This window comes from Triticum dicoccoides, chromosome 2B (genome assembly GCF_002162155.2).
Source record: "Triticum dicoccoides isolate Atlit2015 ecotype Zavitan chromosome 2B, WEW_v2.0, whole genome shotgun sequence".
Taxonomy (NCBI): domain Eukaryota; kingdom Viridiplantae; phylum Streptophyta; class Magnoliopsida; order Poales; family Poaceae; genus Triticum; species Triticum dicoccoides.
The window spans coordinates 397,368,002-397,381,703 of NC_041383.1; the positions used below are offsets into that span (position 1 = coordinate 397,368,002).

Sequence of the window (13,702 nt, forward strand, 5' to 3'; positions counted from 1 at the left end):
ATATTCTTACTAAGCATAATTACTCACCAGCATGACTTACATATTACTATCTCCATATCTTAAAACTATTACAAGGAATCAAGTTTATAATATCCAATGATCTTCATGAATGTTTTAATTATATCCCTCTTGAAATAATATAAGTGAAGCATGAGAGCATAAATTTCTATGAATGTTTATATATATATATATATATATCACTTTGGGACTAAATTCATATATTACCATTGCTACTAACAAGCTCCCAAACAAATTTAAGTGAAGCACGAGAGCATAAATTTCTTCAAAATAATTTCCTTTTTAAACTCTCAAAATAATATAAGTGAAGCATGAGAGCATATTTCTTTAAAAATTTATTAACTATCAAAATAATCTAAGTGAAGCATGAGAGTATTTCTTCAAAAATTAAATCACCACCGTGCTCAAAAAGATATAAGTGAAGTACTAGAGTAATTCCATAGCTCAAAAAATTAAAGTGAAGCACATAGAGCAATTCTAACAAATCATAGCATAATTATGGCTCTCTCAGATAGGTGTGTCCATCAAGGATGATTGTGACAAACTAAAAAGAAAAACAAGCGAAGACTCATATAATACAACACTCTCCAAGCAAATTTCATGATATGCGACGAATAAAAATATAGATCCAAGTAAAATTGCCGATGGTCATTAGAAGAAAGAGGGGATGCCTTCCCGGGCATCCCCAATCTTAGTTGCTTGGTACTCCTTGAATATTACCTTGGGGTGTCATGGGCATCCCCAAGCTTAGGCTCTTTTCACTCCTTATTCCTTCATTCATCGTGATCTCACCCAAAACTTGAAAACTTCGATCACACAAAACTTAACAAAACCTTTGTGAGATCCGTTAGTATAATAAAGAAAATCACCACTTTAAGTATTGTTGCAAACCCATTCATACTTTATTATTGCATTATACCTACTGTATTTTACCTTGGGATTACTCGCTGGGTGAGAGCTTTGGTAAAATTTCCCCAAGTCACACATAGGGGGCCATTATATGGTTAAAAGTTAGCAGCGGAGAGTTAAACGGGGCGTTCTAGCTTGCACAATCTAGGTGCGTCCAAAGTTGGGCGAACGTTGCTAAAGCAAAATAGGCATTTAATCATTTTAAGCATGATTATATTGTGTGCCAATTCAATCATATAAAAGTTTTTTAGTGTATATTTTATTTGTTTGGGGAAATTAAATAAAAAATTCCTTCAAGTTTTCTGGTTAGCAGCAGTTTTCCTCCTACCATGCAAGATTTTAAGAAAATTTAAAAACACTCTAAATTTTAAGCAGATTTAGATGGTGTCATGTGATCACTAGAATACTTGGTTAAAGAAATTCAATGTGCTACACAAAAGCTATCAATGTCATGGGAGATTCGTAGGTTCCAAGGGGGAAGTGTCTGATTTGTGAGGGGGGAGGGGAGTTAGCGTTGCTATTTTGTGACCTAAAGTTCTTGTATGTACATATAATGCAAACACATCTCCAACTTTTGGATTTATATGAGGTGGGTTTGCTATTTTAGAACAACATAGTATATTATTGTAGTTAGCGTGTATTCCATGTTGAACGCTGCTAGTGTGATGGTTAGCGTACCTTCAGGGGTGCGTGCTGCTAATGAAACTTTAAGATTTTAAACAGATTTACAAAGTGTTGTTGAAAAAAATAAACTTTGGATGGTGTGATCATGCATGTGATCACTAGAATATGTGCTTAAAAATCCACTATGTTATACCAAAGTTATGAGATATGTTAACGACTTATTGATGTCAGGGGAGATTCATAGGTTCAAGGGGGGGGGGGAGTGTCCAATTTGTGAGGGGCAATGTACTGTTGCTATTTTTGTGACCTAAAGATCTTGTATACATCTAATGCAGGCAAATCACAATTGCATCTTCAATTTTGGATTCATATGAGGTGGGTTTGCTATTTTAGAACAACATAATATATTAGTGCTGTTAGCAGCGTGTATTTCGTGCCGAACGTTGCTAGTGTGATGGTTAGCGGTGTTTCCCTACTCGGGTGCACGTTGCTAATGAAACTTTAAGATTTTAAGCAGATGTACAAAATGTTGTAAATGTTGTTTGAAAAAACATTGTATGGTGTCAGCATGCATGTGATCACTAAAATTGTGGTTAAAAATTCAATGTACTACACAATAGTTATGAGATATGTTGACGACCTATCGATGTCTGGGAGATTCGTAGACTCGAAGGAGGGAAGTGTCCAATTTGTGAGGGGGCAAGGTAGTGTTGATATTTTTTGATCTAAAAAATTGTATACACCTAATGCAGCCAAATCAAAGTTGTATCACCAATTTTTGGATTTATATGAGGTGTTTAGAACAACATAATATATTAGTGCATTTAGCAACGTGTCTTCCATGCCAAACGTTGCTAGTGTGATGGTTAGTAGTGTTTCTCTTCTAGCATGCAAGCTGCTACTAAAACTTTAAAATTTTAAGCAGATATATAAAATATTATAAATATTGTTTAAAAAAACTTTGCATGGTGCCATCATGCATGTGATTACTAGAATATGTGGTTATAATTCAATGTGTTACACAAAAGCTATGCCTATGTCCACGGCTCGCCGGTATCTGCTCGCCAAGCAACACATTAATTTGAATCTGAGAACACCTTAGCAGCACGCATTCAATTGATGCACCGCTATATTAACGCCCATTAGCAGCGATCCGTCTGCTGAAGTGTTGTTGGTTGTTTGAACACAAACTTGTGATGGTCCAATGTGGTGATGCAAGTTACTTTTGTAGCCATTAAGATAAGTTGAATGTTGCTAGTTTATTACCATCTTGTGGCATGTGCCTTTGTCAAACCTTGCTGGTGTTTCGCGACAGAATAGCTCCTTTTTTGGTGTAGAGTAGTAGCAGCGTTTATTTCTAGTGAACGCTGCTAGTACAGTAATAGTAGAAGCGCCCATAATTTTTCTGGACGCCGCCGGTAGTTGGCCGAGTTAGCGGTCGCATTTCTTTCTAGCCGATAGTTGCTGCTGGCAAATTCTATAAGGGTTTCCTGCACTAGTGCTAGTATCATATACATGATACTAGTATATGATGCTTCTCATTGTCCCTTGTACATAGGTATTAGAGCACCTACAACCGGAGTTGGCTAACCTATGCCCCTATATGTCCGCGTCCGGATGTAATTCTATCCCCATCACATGTTGAATTTATGATTGGGTAGAATCGCATATCGAGCGCATAGCAAGGTGGATATCATCACAACATACCATATACTGAATAGATGAGAATACCAGATAAAGGCTTACACTCGCCGCAAGCTACAACATGAATATCTCAATACATCAAAGCATAGCAATCATCATATAGAAGAGCAAGATCAGACTACAGATGAAATCAAATGAAAGAAGAACGACATCCACCCTGTGATGTCTCAGGCTGCCAACTGGAAACCCATCATATGATCGTCGAAGAAGAAGAAGCAGAAGAACTCCAAAAAGAACAAGCATCGCTGTCATGTCACAACATCGCTTTACCTATACCTGCACTTGTTGTTGTAGTAATCTGTGAGCCACAGGGACTCAGCAATCCCATTACCATGGGTATTAGAACTAGCAAAGCTTAATGGGTATGGAATGGTTAAGTGGTGAGGTTGCAGCGAGCACTAAGCATTTGTGTGTGGCTAACTTATGAGTACAAGAATAAGAAGAGTAAACTATGTATAGTCAGTCGCATTCTAGTATGATCAAGAAATGATCCTGAACACCTACTTACGAGTCAATCATAACCCCGCCGTGTTCTCTTCCTGAACTTCCTTGAAAGGAGACAATCATGGTTACTCACGCGGTTGATGTATTTTATTTGAAGTTTAGGGTCAAGTTCTCCACAACCGGGTATTATAAATTTTCAAGTTGCCACATAACCGCGGGTACGGCTTCCGAAAGATCTAACCATGCAGGGATGTCTCAACTTAGTCCATCACAAACTGCCACAATCAGCTTTGGAAGACCTCAACATCGGGATAGCCCGAAGCATCACCGGAATCCCGATGCAAAAAACATTTCGACAATGGTAAAACAAAACCAGTAAGACCTCCCGACATGCCAACACCCCGATTGGAGTCACACATATCTCGTAATCAGGCCACGACCGGACAAGCGACACGTACATGTAGCAAAGACCCCAAGTTACCAAGGGACGGCCCCACACAGTGCTCTAGTTTGGACCAATACTCATGAGGGGCACTGGCCCGGTTTGTTGATTAATTATTTGTGGGTTAGCTACTCCATATGCATTTTATCTAGTTAGGCAAATGTTAACACCAATGTTGGGTCTTGCTGGAAGAGTTTTATTCAAAGCAAACTGTCAAGGGGGTCATAAACCCCAATCATGTTAGGAAAGCTAATCAAGAAACATAACACCGGTATGACAGAAACTAAGGCGGCGTGAGTAGAATAAAACACCAGGCAAAAGGCTGAGCCTTCCGCACACAATCAAGTATATAGATGCATTAATTAAATAAGAGAGATATCCCATGATATCCATGTCCCAACATGGAACAACCTGCAACTAGCAACGCTATAAGAGGGTTGAGCAAAACAGTAATATATCCAAACAAACAATTTGCTAGGAAGGTGGGGGTTAGAGGCTTATCCTGGCAAATTGGGAGGCTTGACAAACAGGGGATAGGTAGCAAGACATAGCGATAGCATCGAGATAACTAGCAAGCAAAGATAATAGTGATATCCAAGGTAATGATCATCTTGCCTGGAATCTCGCTTGGAAGAAGATCAAATCCATGAAGTAGTCGAACAATCATAGTCGAACGAATCCTCATACTCGTAACATTACCAAGAACTATCGAGAAGAAGCACAGCCGAAAAGAAGCAAACAACACGGTAAGCAAACATCACATAATCATGGCATGGTGCACAACCAAGTATGATGCATGTCCGGTTTAATGAGGCATGACATGGCAAGGTGCACAATCCAATACTACAAATTAAGTGAAGCTGACGAAACTCCACATTCAAATATTGCATTCCACCCTGTTTATGTACTCATCAATTTTAAATGTTGGTCAACATGGTAAGAGGTGAAGCATGAGCAAACTATCTATCTAAACAAGTTTAAATGAGACCGGAAACAACAAATAACAATTCAGAAAATTCCCCATAAGTAATTTTTGAAATTGGTACTATTCTGCCCTAAAACACAATTTTATTGTTGTTAAACATGTAAAGTAAGTGCACCATGTTAATCTACATGTTTTCTAGACATGTTACATATATAGAATATTTAATTCAGAGCTACAATTATTTAGTTATGAAATAAACTATTTTAACATGTCATTTTCACAAATTAATGTAAACATCAAATTTAAACATGTTAACATGGATGTAAGTTGGATATTGTGACCAAGCAGGCATCCAAAGTCCGCATCCACGACCGGATCCATCAAACCAAATCCTTAAATTCATACTAGTCTCATGCAACGCTAAATTATATACATAGTTCATATATGTTTTCCAATTTGCCATCGTCCTTGTCCTTCTCCTCCTTGGGGCAGTTTAGCCATGGCACGGACCGCCCTGCTTTGGCCTTTATTCACCGCTTATCGGTTATGCGTGCACGGAAGGCATCCTCCATCTCTGCCTCACGTGTTGTCAAAGCCGCCACCGTCTTGCAAATGGCCATCTGCTCCTCAAGACTTCAAGAGATGAGCACCCAGTCCTCGGATCCGGACATCTCAAAGTCGAATCCAATGGCTACCGTGGACTAAGCCGGTTGTATTTATATGGATCAGATGGGTCACGGTGGGCCAGATCCAATGTATATGGGTCAGATGGGCTACAATTGGCCGGATTCAACATGACGGACGCGTCCCATATCTGCCCAAATATGGGGGTTGCCGGTCATTCAGGCCTGCAAGACGCACTGAGTGGCAATTTTGCATCCGCATAGTGACCAGCCAGGCCGCCCGGGCGACGGATACGGAGGTCCGGTTGTAGATGTTCTTAGGACATCAGCATAGATAATTCAGCCATTTAACTGCCAACATTTTCCTGGGTGTACTCAAGCTCAACTACAACATGGGCAAACAAATTCAAGTCATTTTCAGGAAACGCATACATGCATGCACACACGCGCCAATGCACACATTAACTTTTAGGTGGTTGCGACAAATATGACAGGAACAGCAAGCTAGTTTCGGACTCATGATCACAGACAATTTGACAAGAACCACAACTGGTCACGGTGATTAACAACGTTCTTACTTAACCTTCCCAATGGAAACAAAAGCACTAGTTCAACGCAGCATGGTAACCAGCAGAACCAAGGCGTAAATTTGCCCACTTGGTACTTAACCATCATTGAGCAGCTCGTTATAACTGGGTTGTCGCTGGAGATGGCAATCTCCCATTAGCACGACCTGAAAATGTTATCAGAGTAAGCTCCGCATTAGGACTAACATTAGACATGTTAATTCTGAACTCATAAGATTTATAGTACCATCGTGAAACTGCTCCCTATATTCATATATTGAACCTCACGGGTTCTGACAAGGTATTTAACAAAGTGCATCAGCAATATAGAAACAAACCGAGGTTGAGGCCAACAGCAAGCCTAATAATAACTCACAACGAACACCACCGAAGGACCTAAGTCAACATAACCAAGCCTGTATTTCCGGGGACGTTTTTGCCTTGATGTTTCTCCGCTTGTTTGACTGTGACGCCTAGACGTATCGTATGATGGCACGTGCATTAAGTTGGTAGGCTATGGGGTAGAAAACGTCTGGTGCCTCTACACTTGCAATAACAATTTTCTTAACGTGCGTGGTAGTTTGTGGGTGCAGTTAGCAATTTATTGTGCGCGTGGGCCCTGCTGACCCGTTGACCTGGTTGTGCAGCCTCCCTTTGGCATTTGCGTAACGTGTGTGGGCTTCGTTCGTTATTTGGGCTGCATGTGCCCTTCCATACTGAAAACGTTGCCGCTTCCACCGCCTGATCTAGAGGCTCCTTCCATTGTTTAGTATAGAGACGCTACTATTTTTTGATTGAGTTGGATGCATGTTAGGAATAGACACATGTGTGATGTGACTACGTGGATGCATGCAAGTTTGCGTGTGCTGCTGCTGATGGTCAGTGCCGCTTAGCCTGTTCGCACTCGATATTTCTCGGCGCCGCTACATTCCTGATCTCCAGAAGGCTCCGCCCTCTCTCGATGGTTCGTGTCCTTTTTTTCGTTGCTTTTTGTTCCTATAAATAGGCTTCTCATTGGTTTTGCGAGCTTCGTTTCTTCATCAATCCAGACTAGACTAGATTACATGGTCCGCTCTTCGTCTCGCGGGTATCGATTTTCTTGAGTTGCGTTCCATATGGCCAGCGGCATGCAGCGTTTCATAGCTAGCGGCACCTGGCATGCCACGAGTCTAACCTGCTAGGTACCCAGGCCAGCCGGGATGTGCGCGCAGGATAGGCCACCGATCGCGTTGTCTGCACAGGGAGTCCGCGGCGGCCCGGATGTGTGCGCAGGCTAGCTAGACCATCAACCGCGTTGTCCGTGCGGGGAGTGCAGCAGGCGAGGTGGGTTTCAACGGTTTTCTGGGGCTCACCAACGAAGCCCTTGGACGGGCGGAAGTCCACGCGAGCTGGATTTCTCCGGCGAGGCCCTCTTCCCTTCTTTCACGTGTGTGCGTCCTCTCCGTCTGGGCGTTGATCTGAGGCAGGAGGCACAGCGGCTGCAGGGCGCAACGGTGGCAGCTGCGGGAGGCTTCCGACAAGTGAGGGAGAAAGCGGTGGTGCCGATTGTCGGCGAGGTTCCAACAGCGCGTGGCTTAGCTCGCACTCCGTGGCCATGGTGACGGGCTGAATGCTACACAGTAAACTCTATTAGAATAGAAGAACTCCACCAAAATGGAAAAGAAACCATCAGGTCATTGTACTAAGAAGAAAGAAGCAACAAGAGACGCTGAATATTCTACCCACGAAATAACAAGGGGAGTTAATTTTGACACATGGTATGAACTTTGGCAAGAGACTCAACTGAGCTGCGTCACCACTGGGCCAGCGTGCAGTCTCGAAAGCTAAACTACTTATTAGAGGAATATAATGACACCTGAACGAATTGAATGACAAATTCAGACAAGTTTTGTATACAAACCAGTGGTTTATGCATGCAAAGGAACATGCAAAATGATTTCTACCAAGCCACAGTCATAACAAACTACATCAGACACTCACATAACATGACAACAAAGAGCAAACATTAGTTTAGTTTTTTACTTCCTCCATCCCATAATATAAGAGCATTTTTTACACTACAATAATGTCAAAAATGTTCTTATATTATGGGACGGAGGGAGTACTTTTTCTAGAACATCGCAAACATGATCAGAAGGTAGATAAATTAAAGTGGTACTAAAATAGATTACTTTGCCACTAAGATCTCTTTGCAGGGAGCCACTGATGATACAACAGTTGACTATATATAATACTAGTAGATACCAGTGATACTGTAAACGGAAGTGCATATAATCTATCTTCTCACTGTATCTAATGCTACAAAAGAAAAACAAATACCTCGTAAATAGATATTCGCTCAGCTCACAAATGTAAGATGTGAGGTGCAGATACAAACGCTCCCCTGGTCGCTCCCGCCCGCCCGGGAGCGAACCCTAGGCGTCGCCAGCAAGCTCCCCTCCGTCCCCACCTTCCCTCGCCGCCGCCGGCGAAAGTCGCCGGGCGAAGCCCGCGCGGCTCGGCGGCGGCGGGGTCCTTTCCCTCCAGCTCGCGGAGGGGCGGCGCGGGCCGTCTGCTTCGGCGGGAACTCGGCGTGGCGCTCGCGCGGGTGCGCGCGCTGGCATGGGCGTCCGCGTTCGGGAAGGCGCGCGGGGTGGCCCGAGTGGGCGGGGCGCGGCTCGGGCGCTCTGGCCTCTGGCGGCGCGGATCTGGCATTGCGGCTCCGGCGGGTGGTGACCTCAAGGCTGCGCCTCCGGCGGGTGGCAGCCGCGGGGGCGTCGTTGGCTGGATCCGGGGTTGCGGCCCGGCGGCTCCTTCCCAGCGAGTGGGGGTGGGGTGGCGCCCCCCTTCCTCCCTTCGGGTCCTTCATCTCCACGCGGGTCGGCTTCCTGCTGGCTCCTGGGGGCTGCTGCGGTGCTGCATCAGGGTGGGCGCGAGTATGGGGAGCTGCGGGGCGAGGTGGGACTGGAGCGGCCGGCGTGCCGGCTCCAGTTTTGGCAGTGGTCGGAGTTTGCCGACGTTCCCGTCCCCGATCTGGCGATCTTGACCTCACTGGGCCGATTCGGGTCCTGTGCGCTTGTGCTCTGGAAGAAATCCCTGCTCACCCATTGTGTGAGCCGACCATGACGGCGCCACACCGGCGTCGAATACCTTCCTAGAGGCGTGGTCTCCGAGCTATGTCGCGTGGATCTGCTTCGGCGTGGTTCAGGCCGTCTTGCTGTAGGGATGTGGGATGTGCTCAAACTCCGGGTGAGAACCTTGCATCGACTTTGTCGATGCCGGCGGCAGCGGCGTCTATGGACGTCGCCTTCCTCGCAGGAGGTGCTGCTGTGGAGCTCCAGCACCTACGGTACTCTGCTTTGTGGTCACCGGGTGAAAACCTAAGATCAGGCTCGCCGGATCGGATGATGGTGTTGCGTCTTCGACAACACTTCCTCCTTGGAGGCGTCATCTTGGGGGCCCAAAGCGACGGTTCCTGATGCGGCGTGTGGTTGAGGGTGGTGCGTTTTGGTGGTGGTGGTGCGGCGAGCTTGGGGCCGACGGTGGTGTGTTTCTTCTTCATGTGTTTCTCTTTGGCTGTCCTTCGCGTGGTCTCCGTCCTGTTGCTATGCATGCTCAAGACCCTCCCATGGTTGCCGTTGTGCTGCGGCGAGCTTTCGGCTCTTGGTGTTGTCTTGGTTCACCTTTGCTCAATGACGACACAATGATGCCTCCCCAACCTGCTAATCGTTCTGACCGCTCGTGGCGGATCTTCCAGTCAAGGTTCGTGTTATGGTTTGGCACTCGTTGATTATGGTTGATCCTCTGTTGTGCCGTGGGGCTCGGTACGCACGCCGGTGCCGTGCGTTAGGTTGTTTGCAGAGTCTTGGTATTGTGATCCCTCGACAGAACCCCACATCTACTTGTGTCTCTCATGGTGTTGGTCTTTCTGCCTGCTAGCTAGGTCATGCCCTCTCCTGGGTGGCACTTTTTCCTCATCTTCTGTAACCTTAGTACCTGTATGGTTTTCGGCCCGGTTTCCCTCATAAACGGGGTCAACTTGTTTAGGTTTTTGATCCGGTTTCCCTTATAAACTGGATCAGCCAAAGCTTAAGGGGTGACTCTTGGCTTTGGCAGCTTTTTGAGCAATATATTCAGGTGGGGATCCTCTCCCCCCGTGACCGTTCAAAAAAACAAATGTAAGATGTTCTGACTTTTTTATGCATCGTAAATAGACATGTTTTAGTGTGTTTGTTCAATCATTTCAGTCCATATGTAGTCCATACCGAAATATCCAAAACATCTTGTATTTGTGAACGGATGGAGTACTTTGCTACTGACGTTCTTATGAACCTAATATGCCCGCAAGACCTCTGAAAAAGAAAACTTGTTCACCATCACAGTTCTGCTGAAAGTTAAGTTTCAAAAGCCTCTAGGGAATTGCTGAGGAAGATGTCCAACATCTAGCCAACTATCGATCCAAAAACTAATGTACAGCAGTAAGCTGCAAGATTTGTTTAACCTTAATTAATACTCCCTCCGTCCGGAAATACTTGTCGGCGAAATGGATGTATCTAGATGTATTTTAGTTCTAGATACATCTATTTTTATGCATTTCTGCGACAAGTATTTCCGGACGGAGGGAGTACATAGACAGCAGTACAGCACACTATTCTTGAGATATTTTCTCAACAAACTCAAAATTACAACAACAGCGACAAAGCCTTTAGTCCCAAACTCAACATTAGACCCTCTTTATTTAGTAAATTGCATAACCATTTCCGGAAAGACAAATGTCTCTATGGTCTGCAAACTACTGGCCAACTGATCAAATGATATTTCTAACATTATTATGCTCATACCACAACAACTTAACCCTCAACTCTGAAGTAATCCAGGCCAAAGTGAGGCAGGGGCAGAGAGCTAACCGTCTTGGGCCCCTGGTCTGGAGGGGCTTCATCTTGCATGTTTGCAAAGGTGTGAATGGCTCATATTACTTAAGCGCTGGGATGCATGCATGGCAATGGCATCATTACCTGCCCTAGTAAATAATCTCCAAGCTAAAATCATGAAAGCAATACTGCAGTAGCACTGTCGTCTAGTTTGTGGTGTGTGCCGGCTCTTGAGCCTTTGACCCTGATGGATTTGTGTCGAACCTCGCTTATGTTTTCCCCTTTATTTGTGTTGAACCATTGTTGTAAACGCTAAAAGGGCTTCAGTTCGCTAAAGCCGGCAAGTGCCTCTTTTCTAAAAAAAATGTTACATAGTCACTGTATTCTATTTAATACTTGGTGGTACTAATTTACCATGTTTTGGTTGTTTACTCCATAACATGTTATTTCTACTAGCTCGTTATTAGTGTAGTATATATTTTTTAAGTAGTTATTAGTGGCGTAGATGAATAGTTTTGTTGGACAATGCTCTTGCATGTGTGCATACTTGTGTAAACCAAGCCCGGTTATCTTTTAGTTAGTGTTGTGTCGACTAGTTTGTTGTATTAACTTTTTCAAAAAAAGCTTATTTTGTCGCCTTTGATTTGCAATGTTAAAGAAATTTTCTCTGTTGCCACATCCTTGGGTCGCCATGCCATCAGTTTCACTTCAGACCGCCCCTGTTGTAGCATGATGTGTTACACCAGCAATGATAACATTGACCGTGGCGCCTTTATTTAAATGGCAACAATGGGCAGAGTTTGTTAAGTCATGGCTGCAAGAATAGCTGATCATGTAATATTGCTTTGCTTTGCTTGTTTGGATTACATATAGATATGCAGTTTTCCTATTTTGTGGCTTATCTCAAGCCTTTTGTTCATAACATTTTTTTTTTTGAGATATAAAAATTGCAGTGCCATCAAAAAGAAAATAAGGAGACAGAGCAATAGAGCACATCAACACAATATATGTATCGACGATTGCCTAGGTAAATCTTACAAATTGCAAACTCAGTTCTATATATATTCCATTATGACTGAATGTCCACAAACTTTTTTTATTTTTATTTGCGGGGGAATGTCCACAAAGTTCAATCGTATAGAACTTGGTAAGGTTGAGGATAGTACCTGGAGTACAGAAGCTCATGTAAGGAAAGACATTGAACAATCCCTTCTCGCACACCTTGGTCACTTGCTCCGACTTGAGCTCGATCATGAAGACACCAGCATGCGTGCTGACGAAAATGACATCGGAAGCGCGGCCCTTGGCAAAGGCGGACAGCAGACACAGTGAGTGCCTTGGGTCGCCAATGGAGAGCATATCGAGCTTGATGACCCCACTTTTTTTCCACCGCGCGGCTCTGCCAGGACCCGTCTTCAGCACCCACAGGTAGAGGGTGAACATGTTAAGGACAGCGAGCCCAAGTCCACCATTTTCCACTGGCATGATGACAACGCCACCCCCATCCTGGTTATCCCCGCCCTCGTAAACGTCCATGGCATCGATCACTGATAGGCCCCGATCGCCGCCCAAGTTGTAGCGCAGGATCAGGCTGCCGGTCCCACAGGTGAAGTAGAGAGCGTCTCCCACCATGACGGGGGGCATCGAGTCGACATAGGAATCGAGCTCATAACCGAACTCAACATAGGACGGCGAGCTCCACACACCGGTCTCTGAAGAGTAGAGGCAGGCGCGCGCGCCGTCGTCGTCGGCGTCCGTGCCGACGAAGGCCACCAGGAAAGGACCCCCATGGCAGTCAAGGTGGTCGCAGCCGGGCGTGGCGCAGAACACCCCCGCGTTGTAGCAACTCCCCCGGATGGCGGGGTGGCGCACGCGCTGCTTCTCGTTGGTCATGGGGTCCCAGAGGGTAAAGGAATCCGGGAAGCTGCGGTCGCTCAGGAGGACGCGGCCATGGCGGCAATCGAAGGCGAAGCTTTTGCCGGAGTCGGGAGGGCGGAATGCCGTAGTGGGGACGAAGCGGGCTAGGCCGGACAGGTTACGAAAGAATCCCAGCACGGGAAGTGCTTGATGGAATTCGCGGTAGCGGCGGCGGAAGGCGCGGCCGGAGAGGAGGTTGCCCCAGAGCTTGCAGACGAGGGAGGCGCGGAAGAGATACTCCGGCTCGTCAGGCGGCAGTCGGAGGAGGATCTCGACGATGAGGTCATCGGGCAGCGCCGGCAGCGAGTCATGGCTCGGCTGCGGCTGCGGCTGCGGCGGCGGAGTCATGGTGCGGTGCGGTGCGGGCTTGGGGCTTTGGTTGGGGATTGGGATTGGTATAAATGATGTACACCGGCCCACCGAACGGCCTAATCTCGCGCGGTGACACGCGTGCGTGACACGCGCCGCAGCCCCACGCACCGCTTTTGGCTGGGGTCAAACCTTGTCTTTCCACCGCGATTTCTCCACCACTCGTTCCTTCTCTTCTCCTCTAGACCCCAGCCGGTGCTCTCCTTTCTCTTTTTTTTTTCAGATCTTTCTTCACGTACCCACCACCGCCTGCCGACGCTACTTTGAGTATTTTTATCTAAAATAATACAAGCATCAGGATTTGAACCTCG

At 45.6% G+C, this 13,702-nt stretch overlaps 1 protein-coding gene across 1 annotated transcript; it reads right to left on the reverse strand.

Moving 5' to 3' along the window:
• Positions 1-6,054: 6,054 nt before the first annotated feature.
• Positions 6,055-13,433, reverse strand: LOC119363863. The gene is made up of 2 exons (XM_037629230.1): positions 12,272-13,433; positions 6,055-6,422 (listed from the first exon to the last, which is right to left on the reverse strand). The coding sequence occupies exons 1-2, from the start codon at positions 13,368-13,370 to the stop codon at positions 6,376-6,378; spliced, it is 1,146 nt and encodes a 381-aa protein (XP_037485127.1). The 5' UTR covers positions 13,371-13,433; the 3' UTR covers positions 6,055-6,375.
• Positions 13,434-13,702: the final 269 nt, after the last annotated feature.